Source organism: Telmatherina bonti (assembly GCF_933228915.1).
Source record: "Telmatherina bonti genome assembly, chromosome: 23".
NCBI classification, from domain to species: Eukaryota; Metazoa; Chordata; class Actinopteri; order Atheriniformes; family Telmatherinidae; genus Telmatherina; species Telmatherina bonti.
The window spans coordinates 13525736-13544515 of NC_136632.1; the positions used below are offsets into that span (position 1 = coordinate 13525736).

The following is an 18780-nucleotide window of genomic DNA, read 5'->3' on the forward strand; positions in this document are numbered from 1 at the left end:
TGAGGAAGCATATACCGTTCATGTTCTTTCTCAGAGAATGGCTAGAAAGACAAGTTTAAGAAATCTGCATTGACAGGCCAATGGTCATTTCAGCCGAAGACATGCACTTTTCTGGATCTTTATCTCCACTCATTTAACATGAGAGACGACGGAGTATTACTTACTCCTGGCTCAAGTGCCAACTATACTTTGCTGGTCTTCCAGCCTCGCCACCACTTTCACATTTGGCTCCGAAATCTCATGTGAGAGGCTCTAACCGACTGGAAAATTTCTAACTGACCTTTGAGTCTCAGCGCTAATTTAGGTGGAATGGTAATGACATCGTTACATATTCAAGCCAAATTGCCTTAATTGTAAGTCTACAAGTGGAATGCATCCGTAGCGAGAGTTGGAATTAAAAGCGACTTGAAAGATGGAAGACAGTCAGGGGCCGAAGGCGCAGGGAGATAGAAGGGTAAGGCTGTGGAAAAGGTATCGCCAGTCATTTGTGGCATGTGTTGATAAATACGATTAAATGTCAAGTTTGAGAGACTCTGGCAGATGAAGGGGTTTTCAGATGATAATTATATACCCACTAAGCTGTAATGAGCTGGTATAGTCCTGTAAATACACCGTTTCAGTAGCTGGCAGAAGTGCATCTCTGTGTGTACAGTAGCAAACGAGACTGTTCGTCTTTCAAGGACTGACGCTGTCTTGCATATGTACAGATGGTCTAAAACATAATTCCCTGTAATTCTTGCTGCGATTTGAGAATCCACCAACTATCTCGCTTTTGTTGTATCTATTCACTTCTGCTGAGAAGTCGTGCACACATGCATGTCATTTCCCCGACAAATCTTCATCTTACCTCCCTTTAAAAAGCAGGAAAGCCTTAAAACTGAGGATTTAACCGTTCGTTTAGGAATTCTGTCTGAATTGCCCCCACCATCAAATGCAATTAGCTGCTCTTTCATGTGTGCTTTATGTAATGCAATACTTCATTAGCATCATTCATTCATATTCAGGCATGGATTATAGGCTGCAAATTCTTTATTGGACGAGATGGAGCCAAGCTGCTGGAGTTTTGAAGATTAAAAAAAAAAAAAAAAAAAAAAAAAACTAGAGTGGGAGAAAGAGATTGAATAATAAAAAGGGAGTTTGATTCCTGATGGAATTATAGGATAATTATGCTATCTTGTGATTATCTACATTCTATGATGAGAGGTGATGAGGAAAATTATTCTATTGAAAGCAGTCACTTACTCAGCAGCAGAAAGAGGCTAACAATGTTTTGCTGTCTAATATTTCAAAACATCTAAAGTTTGGTGGTGGGGGGGTATGTTTGGAGAAATGTATAATCGTAATACCAAATTCAAATACTGTTGGGAATAAATGCATTTATGATCATTCAATCTAAAAGTTGAAGACAAGAGAAAAAAATCCAGAATGATATCATTTCTCCTTTTAAAAAAAAAACCCTTTTCACAATTTGGTCTTTTTTTTGTATCCAATTTAGCCTTCGTGTGTATTTATGTTAACATTACTTCGTCTCCCCCACTCAGCTGTTATTTTCAGCTGTTTGTTAAAATGACATATCTTCTCCTCGCTCATTCCACTTGTGAGCACTGCTGTGACTACTGAGCCAAACAGCCATCGGCAGCCAACAGGTTGTTTTGGCTATTATGTCTATCATAAAGAAATGACCCCGCCGCTTCAGCAGAGGACTCACCCGCTCTACCATCTAATACACTTCCAAACTCTATTGTCCTCTCGCGGCACACAATAACCGATAAGAAGCAGATGTAACTCTGTATTACAAATCCTATTCCAGCCTTTCATCTTCTGTCGCTCACTCGTGCAACTGCGGCTGTGATTGAACCGTTCATTTTCTGTGTGGCCAGACGTGTTTACGGCGAGCGCAGCAATATGCACTCACTGGTTTGGGAGATGACTTGGGTTCTGAGGGCCGCATGTGCAAGTGGGTCATCATCGCCTGAAGACGCTCACGTTCTTTAGAAAGCTGTAAAGAGACGAGCAAAGGAGAGTACATTAGGGTGGGTTAGAGGAAAGGAAGGCAGGAAGGAAGAAAGAAAGATAGAAAGAAAGAGAAAGAAAGAATACTACTAATGTAAGCAGAGTGTTCCAAAAGGGGGAGAAGGTGCAGACAGGTCAGGCAAAACAAATAGCATTTCATCTTTTTGTCAATAGCAGAATTTAGGTCAGCGAGACTTTGACAGTAACAAGCTAGTTGGGCCATAAATTAGGTGGTCCTGAGTGTCTGCTCAAAGTCCTGTGGACACTGTTAGGGGGATGGAGCGCAGCCAGCAGCTGCTGAGAGGTGAAAGGGTCTTCCAAACAGGGTGCCAGGCGGCCCCGCCTCCACGGTCCAGTTACTGGCCCCAGCCGGTGCCTATCATCAATCTAATTCACTTGGAGTGACAGGGACCGGACTGTGTGAAGGGATTAACACCCCCCCCCCACGCCCTTAAGACATGCACGCACACAAAGATCAAATAAACACACGTAGGAAAGCAAGCAGGTGTGCACACACACGTGTGCACATGCACAGAGCTGGGCCTCATTACTACTGACGGCTCTTGTAGAAATATGAAAAAAAAAGGAAGGATGATGGGGTTAAGGAATGAAAGAAGAGGAGCAGAAGATAGGAGACAGGACAGACGGCACTGTAATTGGTCACACTGTACAGATCAAGCTTTCAAATTTAGCCGGTGCAATGGAAAACAAAACAAAATGAAATCAAATTATACCAACTTCTTTGTTTCTTTCTTTTTCCATTTTAATTCATTCATTTATTTCTGTCACTTTAATTCAAACTGTTTACATGACCTGACAATAGTTCAGTGTGTAAAACTGTGAAGCTTTGAGCATTTCACTCCTAGTAACCACGAGCGGATGCCTGGTTTAAACCAAATATTTCCAGCTGCTGCCACATTTAGGTCCAGTTTAAAACTGCACACGTCTATTTGTTTCTAAAGGAAGAGCAGCGCTTGTCGGCAGTGCTGAGTAATAATGTCGCTCAATCAGCGCTCTCATTATCTAGCCAGCATGACTTCTTAATAAGGTCACGCTCCACCTACTGAAAATAGTTCCCTCCTTTTGAGCTTTCTTCAGGTGCAAAGTGCAGTTAATTAACACAGCAGACTGGCAGAGATGCGCGCGTTATTAATTGGAAAGAAGAAGAGGGGGAAAAAAAGAAAGCAGAGAAAATAAAGCAGAGGCTTAATTCAATTAAAACAGCCATAATGGCTTTCGTTGTAAGGCCTGAGGATTCCTTTGTTTGGTGGCTTTGTTGAATTCAGCAGGTCCTGCTTGTCTGGGAGTGTTTAGCAGACCAGAATATGGCCTCCACTTCCACAAGTTTCAAAAAATAAAGTTTTGACTGGGGGATTTGTGACTTACAGTAAGATGTGATGGAAAAAAGTAAATTAACAGAGCTTCAGTAGGTTTTCTCTTCAGTATCAAAAAGGAAGCTTACCTGTATTTCAAGCTGCTGAACAACTTGCATCTGGACTCTACACTGGGCTGTGCTCCGGTCATCCAGAGCATGTTCACTGTTCAAGTGCCTGAAGGGAAACACAGACAGTAGAAGATATTACATGCCGACTTTACAATCCCTCAAATATGTCACGTGAAAAAAAGGAAAACTGAATTATTTTCATTTTCATGATCCAAATTGTAGAAGATGATAATTACGGTATCAACTTCACTGCTGTTTTGTTTTTATGATAATATTTCTATACTGGGACAATTATCTATAGGATCCAGTTAGCAACCATTGTTCCATCCTGAAATGAAGTAATTAGAAGTAACATGACAGTGTACGGTGCCATGTTTAACATGACAATAGGCCTGCGCCCGTTTAGATGGCTAACTTCAGTGCCACACTGAGCGCTGCTTTCTTCTGAGAATAAAAGATGCTGGCCCAGCAGAATGGCTTTGTCGCCTTAATTTACTGAAAACAATACACACAATTTAACACCAGCAACATTTGACACACAAAAGCAGCTCCTCACTTCAAGGTGCATTATCCACCAGCAGACATATTAAACATATCTGGTGTGTTCGCCTCATTAGAAGAAAAAGGCAGCCAGACGGCCATAACAGTCAATAAGGTTTTTTTTTTTTTTTTTTTTAAGGGGTGGTGTTGGTCTTGATTGGATTTTGTCTATAAGACACAAAAGCACACACGGGTAGATGTGCAAAATGAAAATGAAGAAGCAAAAAGAATGAAAAAATGTAGCAAAATGGTTCATAAACAGTTGTGATGCTGCATAATGAGCCTGTATCTAAATGATCATTGGTGACAAACTCACAAAGCAAGCTTTGAGGAAGCATGCTTATGAAATGCCAGAGCTGCCACTTTATCTCCATAATTATAGGTTAGCTTGCAGACCCTAGAATGATCATTTACATTGCAGCCTCCAGTGCATTAGAGGGAGTACAAAATCTCTTCCTTTCTAGCTTTCACTTTATCGAATAACACACACTTGCTTACATTATCGCGAACTTGCACTAACAATAATGGATCACACAAATATATACACACTCCTACCAAATGTTCCTACCCACTCTCCTTACATTTCTTGTTTATCTGCAATGTGCAAAACAAGGCGAGTCATTGAGACGACGTCTCTTGGCCTGCCAATCAAATGCAGAACAGAGCATTTGTAATCGCCATCGGTCTGTACTTTTCAATTAGACCGTGCACATTTTAAAGCCATTTCATCTTGTCCCCCGCTTATGCTTTTGTAACCATTTCAGGTTTAATGCTCAGAAATTTTTCATTACAAATCAAGAATGAGGTGGCACTAAAGGAGGGGTGGTGAGAGGGATGGATGAGGGATAGCAGCAGAAAGGGGAGGGACGAAGTGGTGGATTTTTTTTTTCAGCCTTGTGCCTAATTGCTGTTTCAAAATGCGCATGCAAAAGGGGGCATTTCATTAATCATTTAATCACGTCCCTTGCAGGATGAGGGAACTAATGTTGCAAATACCCTTTTCATTTCACTGCCCATAATGCTATCTTATGCACTTGATGTATGGCGTGTGTCATGAATTACAGCTGCTTCAAAAGCACAGAGTGGGCTGCTTGCTGTCCCTGAAGATACCTCATTACACAAAAAGAAAAGAAAAAAAAATGGAGGAAAGACGTGGAAATCTTTATTAAGCTTACTTCTCATCGACAAGCAGCTTGTTTCTCTTACATTTTATCAATGTGCCATGTGGTTGTGTGTGAGGGGCCCGCGACAGTCCTCAAGACATTTTGAGCTTCCTTCATTCAATTTCACTGCTGGCCAGTTAGCAAGGCGATTACAGGCAGATTACTACGTGCATTTATGAAATATTCAAATGGCAGCATGTTCTGTTGAGCATTAATAATGCCAAACAAAGACAGAAATGGAGGAGTGAGACACACAGCAGAGACACACGGCAGAAAGAAAACGATAATGAAAGACTCTTATTCACTTAAATATGGGTAGAAAACTATTTTTTTGTTTTCTTTGTTTTTTTTTTTTTACAGTTTAATGACTAAGAATCTTCTTACTTCATTTTACTTTCATTCCATCTTTGTCGACTTGTGAATGATTTTGTTTTTTTTTATGTGCAAGATGAACATTTTCAACACTTTGTTTTCTGAATTACAGCCAAATCTATGTAATCTTAAGGTGTAAAAGAAGGAGTAAGAATGGCCTAATTGTAGCTTCCAGGCATAACCACTTAAACTCAGAGGTGAACAATATTTGTCTCAGTATTAGACATGGCTAGCTATTGTTTATGTTTATCGTTATGGCACATTGTGAGAAACATTGATTTCTGTCCTTCAGAGAATGAACCATGTAATGAAGCCTAGCTGGGAACAACAGAGGAAAGATGTAGCAGAGAAATCAAAGCAAGTAACAGCAAACAAAAACAACAAAGAAAGTGATAAACAGAGGGGGTGGGGGGGGCACAGATGTTTTTCTACTCTCAGATTTCTTTTTCTATTGGATCCTGTTGTTCTACTTGAAGAGAAGGGAACAAAAGATCTCCAAGGTTTTTCCCAAAAGCTGCCTGCATGAATATGTATAGGCCATCAACGTCCACTAAGGGCCCCATAATAAATCTACTCAAGCCAGCATATATGGATGATACACTTCTGCTAATTGTCTATGTGTATTATCAGGGGCTATGAAGGCCCAGCAGAGAAAGTTAGGCCCCTCAACTGTCTACTTGTGTGCACAAACACCACATCACCAAGTCACACACACTGTACACAACCACAACACATGTATCTACACTTGTACTGCACAGATATGCACACTGATAAACAGGAAAATATGTAAGCATATTTACACATATTATCCATCACAAATCCAATTGGTGGTCATGCCCTGGCTTTTAAAGGTTATGTCACAGTGCAGCAGATATGTGGAGGACTGGAGGAGGAAGAGCTTTTCTATCAAGGGGCTTTGGGAGGTGCCTTAATGCAAGTCTGCCTCCACAGTGTGCATATGTGTACATTATATAGAGACAAAGACATTTGGCCGCTGCCTTCTGGGTTTAATTAGCAGCCGGTTACAGACACCAGCGTTCAGGTTAGCGGCTGAGCTTGCCATTTTAACATGGAGCCTGCCTTGCTGCCAGTAATAAGGAGAGCAGAGTGGTGTCAGAAAGTGTGTATGTATGGTAGGGGGATGGCGAGTGTATGTTTATAAAAAGACAATCTATATTATATTGAAGTAGGATGACATTCATTTAAAAAGGGGTGTACAAGGTGAAAAGCCAAACAGGCGAGGTGCATTTGAGGGAGAAAGATATCAAATAGGATATACATGTTTTTTTTCAACCGTGATATAATCAGCAGGTGGAGTAAATCTGTGTCAAGCAAGATGAAGATACTGTATACAGCTTCCTGCAGCTATATTAAAAAAAAAACCAGATACATACAAGTAGCTCAGTGTTCACAGATTAATTGCAATTTTTTATTCTCACTACAGGCTACACACAAATACTACTCCTGCGCATAACCTAAAAGCATTAATGTGTCTCTCCTCTCTTTGTTGTCTAATGCAAATACACCCACAAACCACAACACCCACCGCTCAAGAAGCAGTAGTGGTGATATTATTTCATTTTCAACATCACAGAGCTAATTCAGGTTGCCAGCCACCTTGCGGCTACCTTTTCCAGGTGAGAACACTTTAAAGCAGGCTGAATAGCTATTAAATGCTGATCCTGACAAGTTTCTTCATGTAACAAAACAATAGATGACTAAACGTGTCACTGCTGCTGAGCCGAGCTCCTGCAGTGAGCTGCGAGATGCCAGCTTGACTTGCCACCCTCCCCATCCCAAACACGCATACCTCCCTCCCAAACTACCAACATCTAAACTGTCATCTAAATCTGACACCCACTTTATGTAACCCCGATTAAACTGTGCCCGCGTGTGTGTGCGCGACAGCGTGTGTGTAGTTGCCTGGCATCTCTGGAAACATAAAAGAACTCCCTCTGACACCTACAATCAGTGCTCCGAGGCACGCCACCGAGCAGCCATCTTTGTTCTAATGACGAGCCTGCCTTCTTTGTTGGTGTCTGTTTTCATGTGCTGGCTGGGTTACAGTGTGTGTGAAGGTGGAGGTGGTGGAGGGGCTGAACCAAGACACTGTTCTGTAGCAGTAAATGTTCTGAAAAGTGCTCTTACAAAACCGTCTGCCAACCTGTGCACTTGCTTTCAAGTTGGAAATCTACCTGTTTTCTCTCCATCTGTCTTCCTCGCTCTTTCCGTTTGCATCCTTTGGCAGAGATTTACCAGCTTACCGGATTTACAGACACACACATCGCTTTATACATTGTATCTCTGGCCCTCACCTGAGTAACCACATAAGCTACCTACACACTGTATCCTTAGAGCACACAGGCTTGCGTGTGCTTGTGTATGAACAGAGCGTATAGTGTGAAGAAACAGACTGATGCTTTCTTTAAGTAAGTGTGCTAAGGTGATAGGACATGGTATCACAAAACTCGCTAATCCAATGCAGGGTTGCTGAATCACATCTGTTACAAAGCTGCAAGACAAACTCTGATCCAGGTTGGACAACGTACTGCCAACCGGCTTTTTATGAGCATAACTTCCTAAAAAATCCTGCAGCAGATGATGCCTATGGATGTGCTGTGGCCACTATGCAGCTCTGATATTGACAGTGACAGGTCTATGTCACATTTTCCATGGGGAATAAGCAAACACTTGTCAGGCTGTAGTTCTGGTATATATTCAAGTCAGATCCATTTAAATCCACGGCCGTCAATTATGGCTCTTTTAAGTATGTTATATGCCCTGACAGCATGTAAAAACTGAGCTTAATATACGGACTGGCAGTGTCTTTCAAAGACTGGTAAACATCAGTTTATTAGTGTCAATTTAATCCGTGGATACTCCTTTTAGCTTTAATTCACAAGACGCTGAGGAATTAGCAGAAACCTGACCTAAATCATACAGTAGCTCTTCATGGGTGCACTAATTTCTTGTATCAGTGTGTTTCTGCACCTTATTACAGTCAATACTGTAGAGAAATGCAGAAAATAAGCCGGAACAATGTCCTGATTTCAAGAGTTTTTGCGAATTCACATGGACATTTACAGCCCATGAAAAACACTCACCAGATCGTTATTTCACAGTTAATTACAAATCTAATTAGAATATTCAAATTAAAGCTTTCCCTTTCTTTTCTTCTCTGTGTGAGAGCAGGGAGCCAGGGAAAGAGGGAGGGAGAGAGACTCTCGGTGAGTGGCAATGTGATAACCTGCAATCAGCAGTGCTGCAAACACCTTCTTCCTTTGATGTCCCCCCACTAACATCCTGGCAACAAAGCCGGCCAATTACAAATGAGCTAATTAACTAAATTGTTGATGGAGCATGAAGAGTTCATTTGCTCTGGCGCCTGCACCATGACAACGGTGAATAGGGGCTTTTGTTGTTGAGGTAAGTGTGCGGCCGTGCGAGTTGCCATTAGCTTTTGACGCTTTTTCACAAACCTATCAGGCCCCTCCATGCTCGGATGGAAATTTGTTATGGATCAGAGTTGGTTTGAATCGTGTTTGGCGAGAGCAGAACCCCGTCAACCAGCTGTCTGGAAGGTCAAAATGTGCTCTGTGAAAGGCAGCAATGTCTTCTTTGTCAGGCCAAGGAGAGAGGAGTTGGTGTGCAGAATGGAGGGGATAACTCATGGTGATTTTACAAGGAAAAAAAAAAAAAACTGTATTACCTCAATGTGTTAACAGTGAGAGGTGAGGTGCATCTCAGACATGAAGCATGTTCTTACTTCAAAAACTGTCCAAAGTCCTCACAGATGTTCTCACATCCGGGCCACTTGCACACACCATGACCATACAGGGGGTGGGTTCCTCCACTTTCTTCGTGTAGTGAACTACAGCAAGATCAAAAAAAAAAGAGGGAAAAAGAACACAGAAGATTTAAACAGTAAAAGTAAAATATGAAAAGAAAAAAAAAGTCAGCAGGAATCTTCATCAAGTCTACTCGCAAACTACATTAACTCCTAAACAGTGTGCACTAATTGTAAAGAAAGGAATTTCATCCTAAATGGAAACCCAGGATAAGTTGAAGCTTTGTCTACGCTGCAGTCACCATCCCATCTTGGAAAGCCATTATCAGGAGGGGAGGGGGGTGTGGGGGCTTTCAAGTAAACATTAAAAATCCAGACAGCCATATAATTTTCATCAGGAGATTAATACTCTGTGTAACTTATGTTCTTTGAGGATGAGGGGAGCAGGGGTGTTCTGGCGTTTCTCAAATGGCACCCAAATAAGTTATGACCCTGCCTAGACAGCCCATCCTATTAAAGATGACAGTTTAACCTTTAGGCTTGGCACTGGTGTGTGTGTGTATCTGTGTGTGAAAACGTGAATGAGAGCAGGCTGTGTACAGTGCTTGCCTCAACGTGTGTGTGGGTGCCTGCTTATAGGTTATGTCTGTGCTTGCATGTGTGTGGTCGATGACAACATGTGGGTATGGCAGAGCTGCAGAGGGGTTTTCCCTACATTGAACTGTGGCATGTAAGTAAGCAGCACTCCTTGTTCGATCATTATGAGACACAACAACCCCTCCTGGGACAGAGGTGGATAAAAAGTCTTGTTTTACTTTTCTTCTTTCTCCTCTCATTCATTCTGTCACGTTCTGCCTTCCATCTAAAGATATCTTTTTCAAGCCTCCTTTTAGTGGCACTGGAGAGATAGCATCTACTTTAAACCAATTACACAGCACTTCCACATCCAGTGTGAGTCTCTACCAAACAGCCACACAGACACACACATCTCCACCCTAAGTCCTTATTATAATATCGCCCAAGAAAAGCCTTTGAATAATGCATAGACCAGAAAGGGAGATATGTGAACAGTCAGTGTTTCGGTGCAGGGTGCATTTATAAAAGATGGCGTCACAAGGATAAACATCCTGGAAATGCCACTCAAGGCATCATGTATTCTGTTTACATGACAAGCACACAAGGAAGGTAATTTTCAAAAGAGAAAGAATAGAGAAAGCACTAAATACTTAATGTACAAGGGGGTTACCTTGTCTTGTCTGCCAAAGAGGCTTGTTGTAAGTACGCCCACATGCCTTGCTGCCTCTTCCTGCTTATGATACGTGTGCACAAACTAAGTGTGTCCCATGGGAAAACAAGTATTTTATTTTTTGTTGAATATTACCAAGTGACTAATAAACTATTGAATAAATAAACAACACGCCATGTTTCCCTGGGGTTCTGATGTGTTTCTACAACGAAGCGCAGTGCAACAAGCTTGTGTGGTGGTTGGGAAACGCACTGTTGTGCTTTTTTCTCTGATTTATTTTCTCACTGCTGTATCAAGAAGGTGGACTGTTGACGCTTCACTGTTTTTTTTTTTATTACCTTTCTCGCTCCCTTTCCCTCTCCCGCTCTCTTCTGTGGTTGAGGGCGGGTGACTGTCCGTTGGTGATGGAGTGGTGAGAGATGGGCGGCGATGCTTTGGCGGGATTGGAGGAGGAGGTAGTTGAAGAGGAGTTATTGGTGGAGAGGTCTAAGCCACCACCACCACCCACGCTAGCCCCAGTGCCGGTGCCACTGTTGCTGTGTTTGATGCTGTTGTCCTCCATGGCATGACTGCCGCCGCCGCCTCCAGTCACATCTTTCCACAACTGCTGGAGCTCTGCAGGGCTCAAACCACCTAAAGATGTCAGAAAGGAGACAAAAAACAAAAGAGATGGCGATTTAATAGACAGTAATCCTGAGGCTGCTCATGCTTTACAGAACTTAAGTCTCAGCCCTAAACTTCATTCAACATCCAGACAAGTCCCATACTGCTGACTAAAATGCCTTTCAACCAGTGGGACACAGTCAATGCAAGACTTCAAACTTAAAGCTTGACTTTACTGCCTGAAATCAACTCACTTTGACGTTTGTTTTCAGTGTGAGAAACGGATATAATTTTTCATCTTAAATAAAAGACTATGTGACTGGGAGACTAATTAGGAAACATTCACTCCTGTGATTTTCATCAAACATCTTCCTGCCTCTTGTCTCCTGCCTCTGCCATTTTGCTGGTAAACAACAAACACGGTTGTTTACTCGGCTCTGGAGGAGAAAATGGAGTCTGTTCTTCCCTCTTCCTCTCTGTTTGTCCTTTTATTCGTCTCTTTTGCTTTTCCCTGGTTCAGTCAAGGCAGTAAACAACAACAACCACCACTGAAAAGAGGAGGTGGGGAATAGGAACAACAGATGAGAAAACGGCAAACAAACACAGAGCAGAGCGGAGGAAAGAAACAGAGGTAGACAAAGAAAAGTAATAATTAGAAAGCAGAAAGACAAAAGGGGAAAAAAGAAAGGAAAACTAAACAAAACATTCTTCTGAAGAGTTAAGGACAAATTGGATGGTGGATGGTGGATGGGAATACTGATGAGGGGAAGAAGACAAACCGATATACTTAAAAGATAACGCAACAGGAACACAGGCGCATACCAATGAGAAAACAAAGACAGGACAGATAGAAAGACAGCAGAGGAAGACAAGCAGGTTTAAAGATGCTTGATGGAAATATGAAAGCAAGAAATGAAAACTAAGGGAAATCTGGACACCTGCAAAGGAATCACAGAAAGTATGAGGCCACAGCTGCTGCAAGTCATGTGCTCCAGATCAACAACTCCATCCCACGCCCTCATCTGTTCCCTTCCTCTGCTTACCTGGCGGGGGCAGGGTCTGTCCAGGCAGGGCGGCCTGGCCTGGAGCGGGCCCAGGGAGTGAGAGCAGGCCCTGCCGCTGCATGTTGAGCAGGTGCTGCTGCTGCTGAAGCTGCTGCATCTGCAGGAGCTGCTGCTGGAAGACGAGCTGCTGGGCGGCCAGCTGCTGCTGCTGCTGCTGCTGTTGCTGTTGCTGCTGTTGCTATAGCGAGAAGGAGGAGGCACAGAGGAGCAGGAGAGGAGCGAAGAGGAGAGGAGGGAGAGAAAATTACAGTGGAATTAACAGCTGAGAGCAGGAGAGAAGAAAGAAGACGGGCTCTGTCGAGTGTGTGTGAGCGGATGGAGAGTCTGTACTCGCTCGCCTCTGTGTGACCTCTCTGCTTCTTCCTCTCTCTTTGTGAGCTCTACCTCTCCCTGCACTCTCTCTGTCTTTCCTCCTGTTTTTTGGGCTGTTCCACACCGGTGTTGCCTTCTCGTCTCCTTGTGTGTTAGCACACACACAAACAGACACAAAGCAATACTGACAGACCAGCTCTCGAGCCTGTCAGTGTATGTGGCTTGTGATTGTGTATGATACTAAGCCGCTGGTATAATCCCCCTACCCACACCCCTGATAGTTAATTGTCTCGCCTTCACTGATGGTCTGTTACAGCTTATGTGACCAGAGGGAACTCGCAGAATGAGAGATTTACAGCTCCATGTGCATGTGAATACACAGTAACAAACACAAACACACACACATATGCACGATCATGCACTGTGTCGCCCCATGTCCCCCTCCCTCCCAGCTCCCTTTGCTGCCTCACTGAGTTATTTATCACTGGGCCAGACAGCCAATTGCATAAAACCTTGTACAAAACAACAATAAAAACAACAACAAAACAGAAAACATTAAACTCAGTTACAACAGCAGAACAACTCATAGGGATGTTTAAGGAGCTAAAATCACACAGTTTAAATGATTGAGACTTTATAATGAGCTACATTATCATATCTAATGAAACATATTCCTTTTTTTCTTGATGCACATGTATTGATTTCATTTGCAATATTCATATTTTCTACTTCTCTACTCTCCATCAACATGCATCTGTGTATAGTGTGCTTTTGTCATGGTGCACCTGGAAAAGTATTGAGGTGGAGGGAAGGAGTAGTGGGAGGGTGGGGGGTAAAACGTGTGATGCGCTCCCTGGAAAACAGGCTGCATAATGGCTTGTTGGAGGGAGACAAGTCCCCCCCCCCCCCACAACCCTCCATCGTGCCTCAAGAGAAATAAGGGAGCAATTTCTATTCCATATTTGATGGCAAGGCCCCTGGAAAACTCGATTCACAAATCCAAACAGAAACAAAGCCGCCGGGAGGTCAGTTGCACTTCCTGTTGGGGCAGCATAATGGGCTGCTTGAGGAGACAATGAGAGGTGCATCACAAAGAAAAAAAAAATCAAAAATAAATAAATAAACATGAATTGGGGGTGTTTATGTGCAAAATATCTTTTCTATAAAAAAAAAAAAAAATCAATTTAACAATTTCCAGTGTTGTCTAGATGTGGCCCTTGACTTGCTCATAAGGTTCAGCATCAACACAGTTGCACACACAAGCTTGACGCTGTCATGCCTGTCTCTTCAATTTTGATAGCCAAGAGGAAGGAGACAGTCATGTCTGTCGACCAGCTGCCTGTCACTGTGATTTATGAGCGGCGTAAATTGTAACTTTAGTGGTTGAGCATGTGTTTGTGAGTGTTTGAACGCATACAAAAACAGTTCATTAACAGGAATGGATGCAGGACCCTTTGTCTCTGGTCTCCTCTCTATAAATCAGTGAGTTAAGTCCAGAGTGTGTTGAAACACCACTTGAGACAGTTCATTAATGGAGTCAGTCCCTGAAAGTAGCAGGGACATTTACAAGTGTGCACCATGACTGTTGTCGCTGTAACTGTGTGATGTTATATTTCTCTAACAAAAACAATCAGTGGGGAATTATTGTAGAACTCTTCCTAATCAAGTTTACCTTTTTATTTCCTCTTTGTCATTTAAATCGACCGTTTGTGCAAATAATGCATGGTGATGGACTTACCTCTTTAGCCTGCTTGCCAGGGTGCTGCTGCTGGAGGAGCTGCAGATGAAGCTGCTCCTGCTGCTTCTTATAAAACTCCTGCAGGTGTTGCTGCAGACATAAACACAGAGGCAAAGATAAGAAAGAGCAAATACATATTGTTCCAAATGACCTAACAACAAACCATGAGCAACGCAGATGTACTCTGGGATGTCATGTCGTATCTTTTTAGAGGAAAAATGACATGAGTCAGATTAGTAGAACTGATCAAACAGTTAAGTAAACATTTACTTTTAACCTTGTTTGCACTGCTTTAACTCACGTTTAAGTTTGTAAAGCACAAGTGATGCATATTCTGTGGTTTTGGCACGTATTTCTTTGCCATATTTTACAATTTTTCTCACATGAACTTTTACTTGGCTCTCCATTAGAGAGAGAACAATCCATTATATTAACTATGGATTTGGCAATTAGAGTACACAGGCTTTCTGTGGAGTGACTAGAATAAACAGAATAAACTCGCTTAGGATCAAGTTCACAAACTGAAGAGAGAAGTGGCTATTTAAACTTTCAAGCTCGCTTTCTTTTTTCATTTTCCTGAAAGATAAGTCCATGCAGCACACCTGCTCAAATTCACAGTCTATGTGAATTGCTCTACATGATTTAATAGACAGGGATGTAAAAAATAAAAGGCAGCCCTGGAAGCAATTGAAAAATGTTTGGAGCTCCTGCCACATTCACATAAATCAATAATACAAGCTTGCTGTATGCTGGCTTATAGCCAGTTTAAACTGTGATCCCTGATGATTTAAGATTTGGGACAGATGTTCTGCATGACAAATCCTGAAGATAAACTTAGCTACATTGTAGACTAACCAAGTTAACCACATAGTACTGTAGCAAAAATCATGTCAACCAAAATGGTTAAGCCACAACACATGGAAGATAATTACTTTTACTGGCTGGGAAGAAAGTCTGGGTAATGGCATAAGATTGCACTGAAAGCAAATCTCAAGCTGGAGAGCACTTAATGAAGAGGCATAATCAGAATGACTGACACTTTTAATTAAACTATTCTCTTTTCTTAATCAAATCTAAGAATGAAAAATGCATTTCAACTCTGACATGAGGCTGTGACGAGCGCTTCTCAAGTTGAATCCAAATATTACATCATTCATCAGCGATCACTCAGCTGATGGTGTTCAGCCCAAGTGTGCCCTACTCTCTCAGTCCCTGATGGATGCATGTTAGGGAATTGAACTAGCAACACACCAGAGACAGTTAATTAGAGGTGACATGAACAAGTACGTCAATTTCAGTTTCATCTTGGTAAGCGTGTCAAGGACATAGTGGTGAGTTGGCATGAGGGATGGGTGGCTGCAACAGATGGGCACAGGAATGACTCAGGGCTGTGTGGGGGTTAATGTGTGCAGTTTTCTCTGCACTGGAAACACATATCTGGCAGTTATGCTAAATGAAAATGTCTGAATACTAAAATAAGCATAAAAAAGGATATAGAAGCCCAGTCTGTTTGTAGTTAGAAGTGTCTGTGCATTTAAACTTCGTTCCTACGTCTGTTTCTGGAGGATACAAAGGATGATGCTGTATAAGTGTGGCATACATTCAGGTGTGTGTGTGTGTGTGTGTGTGTGTATACCTGCTGCAGCATTACAGCCTGCTGCTGCTGGAGGAGGGCCTGGAGCTGCTGGGGGGAAAGCACCTGCTGCTGGAGAATCTGCTGCATCTGTTGCGGCGTGATCACCTGGGGACTCATCATGGCCACTGACACTGGAACCTGGACATGGATGATGAGTAATGAAATGATGGATTGAGAGTCATGAGGAAAAGAAAAAAAAAAAAGAGCGGCGCAGACAGGGACAATGCAAACAAGACGCAATAAATGTGAAAATTGAAGGCGAGAAGGGTAAACAATGAGAGAAGAGAGAGCGGGCGGGAAATGGATGGAGAGACAAGGAAAACAGAAGAAAGTTCGAAAAACAGCATTAAGAAAATGTAGTAGGCACAATGGTGTGGATCTACTGGGAGTGTGGTAATTGGAGGTTTGAGAGGTAGGGAGAACAGGCCTCTCATGGCCGTGACGTTTGGCAGCCTGGAGGAGATGCTGAAGGACAGATGGGTGCTGTGCCTTTGTGCTGCTCATCTTATTTTCTTGCCTTCACCCCACTGGGAAAAGCAGGGGATTTAAATAGACATAGACCTTAATTAGCAGGACCCTTGAACTCCCCCACTTTAGCGTGCCTATCAGTGTCGCGATTGTGAAACAGTGTGAAAATGCACAAGTCGAAAGTTGATTAAAACTACTCTGATGAAGTGGACACACAGCAGGCACAATCAGCGTGATGCAGTGGGCCCTGGCTGAGAGTTTGGGCTTCACCTTGGGGAATTATTAAATGAAACAGGACATGCAGAATTAAGATCCTGTCTTAGTGAAGTGGATTTTTTAAAGAATTCCTTTTCACACAAAGACCCGCTAGGCCAGCATGTCACGGATACAACACTTTTAACAATTTGTCCTTTAGGATGATGATTAAAATGTGAACTTTCACGCAGCAGCAGAACTTCATAAAACAAAAAAAAAGAAAAACCAAAAATACACATCCTGTATTTTTCTAAAATCTTCCGAGGCAGCAAATCAATAGGAAAGAATGACTTGTTTCTCTGCTGTCTTTGATTGCACACTTTTATAACGGTGGAGTGTAAACTAACAGATTAATGGTATAGTTTCAGCTGCACAAAGCTGCTGAAAAATTGAACAGCTTGAACTGAAAAACACACTTACTTGTTTTCTTTTAAAAAAAATAGCACAAGTGAGATTTACTTTCCATTTCCTACAGACAATATCCTCAACACTTCATTCTTGTTGACTAGACTCAGAAGTGGCACAGTTCATGTCTCCATATATATGACCTTTAAAATGTAATTTAATCAGCTTAGATGGGTATTAGTTCCCTTGTTTCTGGTACAATAATAAAATTAATACAGCAAATAATAAAATTAATGTAGCATTTCCAGGACTTGATGCTGCATCATTTTAAACACCCTTCCTCATGCAATATACCTCAGTTAAAACATTGTCATGTAGAAGCACATCCACTGATTCTAATTGCAACAGTGTTTGGCACAGAGCTGCCATGACAGTAGCTCGCCTATATGGTGTGTCAAGGGGCCAATAAGACATCCCTGTCCTCATCGCCAGCTAATCAAGCTGGCTTGATTACTTTCCATGCATGTCTCTCCTTCCTCCCTCCTTCTCTCTCTTCCTCTCTCTGTCAGGCCTTGACACGTCCTTGTTTAGCTCTCCTCTCCTCAACGCCCACCCCCACCCCAGGTTCTCCCCCCTCTTTGATTAGCTGAGACATTTGCATGGTCACTACACATTTTTCATTTTAGAAGTCATTATGCATTAGTGGCTCCTGATCGCCCGCCTTGACTAATCCTGATGAACTGAAAATCACAGCTGAAGGTCAACTTCCAGCCGGCCCCGCTGCACATTCATATTCATATTCAAACAAATCCTGCCTCCATTGTTCATTAGGGTCTTAGAGAGAAGGGACTCCATCTAAGGTGGAAGGGATGGAGGAGAAGGAGGGGGAGAGGAGGATGTTGTGGTATATCTTTTTTTTTTCTTCTGGACTCCTCCTTGCAAGAGCACAAGAGAAACTGCATTCACAATAAGCAAGACGCTGAACAAAAGCCGTCAAAAGTTGTAAATTAAACAGTCCGAGTGTAATTATGCAAATGCTGTGCTTACACCTTCAATGTTATTAACCCTTAAAGGTACATTTGCTCGGTAAGTAATTATCCCTGCAGTCACTCCTGGTTTTGTGTTGGATGCCATTACAACTGGACGAGTGCAGCAGAGAAACAACACAGGAGATGCTCTCATTAAGAATATTAATTGGATGCTGTTTCAAAGAGGTTTTGGTTGTTAAAATGGATTCTTCTGTTGATGTGCACATGCATATGTTAAATAAAAATTCAACATGAATTGCATATCACGTTCTAAACAGTTTCTCCACTGCGTGAGTGGGGAGACATAGGTGTACAAAGCCAGGTACTTGTAAATGAATTTCAGCAATACTTCAGAAGAAACAAACAAGACTTAAACCAAGAACGACTAAAGTAAACAGACCGCAAACACTGAAGTTATGAAATACAGGATTTCTTTTTTTATACTTTCATTAGCTTTTAAAAAAGGCATAATGGGTGATAATCACCTTCATTTCACCACTGCTCCTAACAAAAAAAATAAGAGGTAGGTAGAGAAAAAGAGAAAAGGCAGAGGATGAAAAAGAGGGGAGAAAAAGGCAGAGAAGGCACTGGCCCACATCCATTGTGGAGTGTAGCACAATGCTAATTCCAGCATTTAACTGCATGCTTTTCTGCTTGACGTATCAGAGGCTCCAAGATGAAAGCAGATAAGTAATTGCTCTCCTGGTTCTTATTCTTCACTGACAACCCATAAATTTAATTTTACACACACGTTCATTTACATTTT

General features: G+C 42.1%; 1 protein-coding gene across 1 annotated transcript in view; it reads right to left on the reverse strand.

Annotated features, from left to right (window-relative positions):
- foxp2 (forkhead box P2) overlaps nucleotides 1–18780 on the reverse strand; it is a gene marked incomplete at its 3' end in the record, with an annotated part of 91952 nt that overhangs the window by 10365 nt on the left and 62807 nt on the right. The window contains exons 6-12 of the mRNA XM_079263521.1: nucleotides 15919–16056; nucleotides 14283–14372; nucleotides 12212–12392; nucleotides 10904–11198; nucleotides 9299–9403; nucleotides 3476–3563; nucleotides 1916–1999 (exon numbers count right to left, since the gene is read on the reverse strand). Of these exons, the coding sequence (XP_079119647.1) occupies nucleotides 1916–1999; nucleotides 3476–3563; nucleotides 9299–9403; nucleotides 10904–11198; nucleotides 12212–12392; nucleotides 14283–14372; nucleotides 15919–16056 (981 nt within the window). The remainder of the gene's footprint in view (nucleotides 1–1915; nucleotides 2000–3475; nucleotides 3564–9298; nucleotides 9404–10903; nucleotides 11199–12211; nucleotides 12393–14282; nucleotides 14373–15918; nucleotides 16057–18780) is intronic.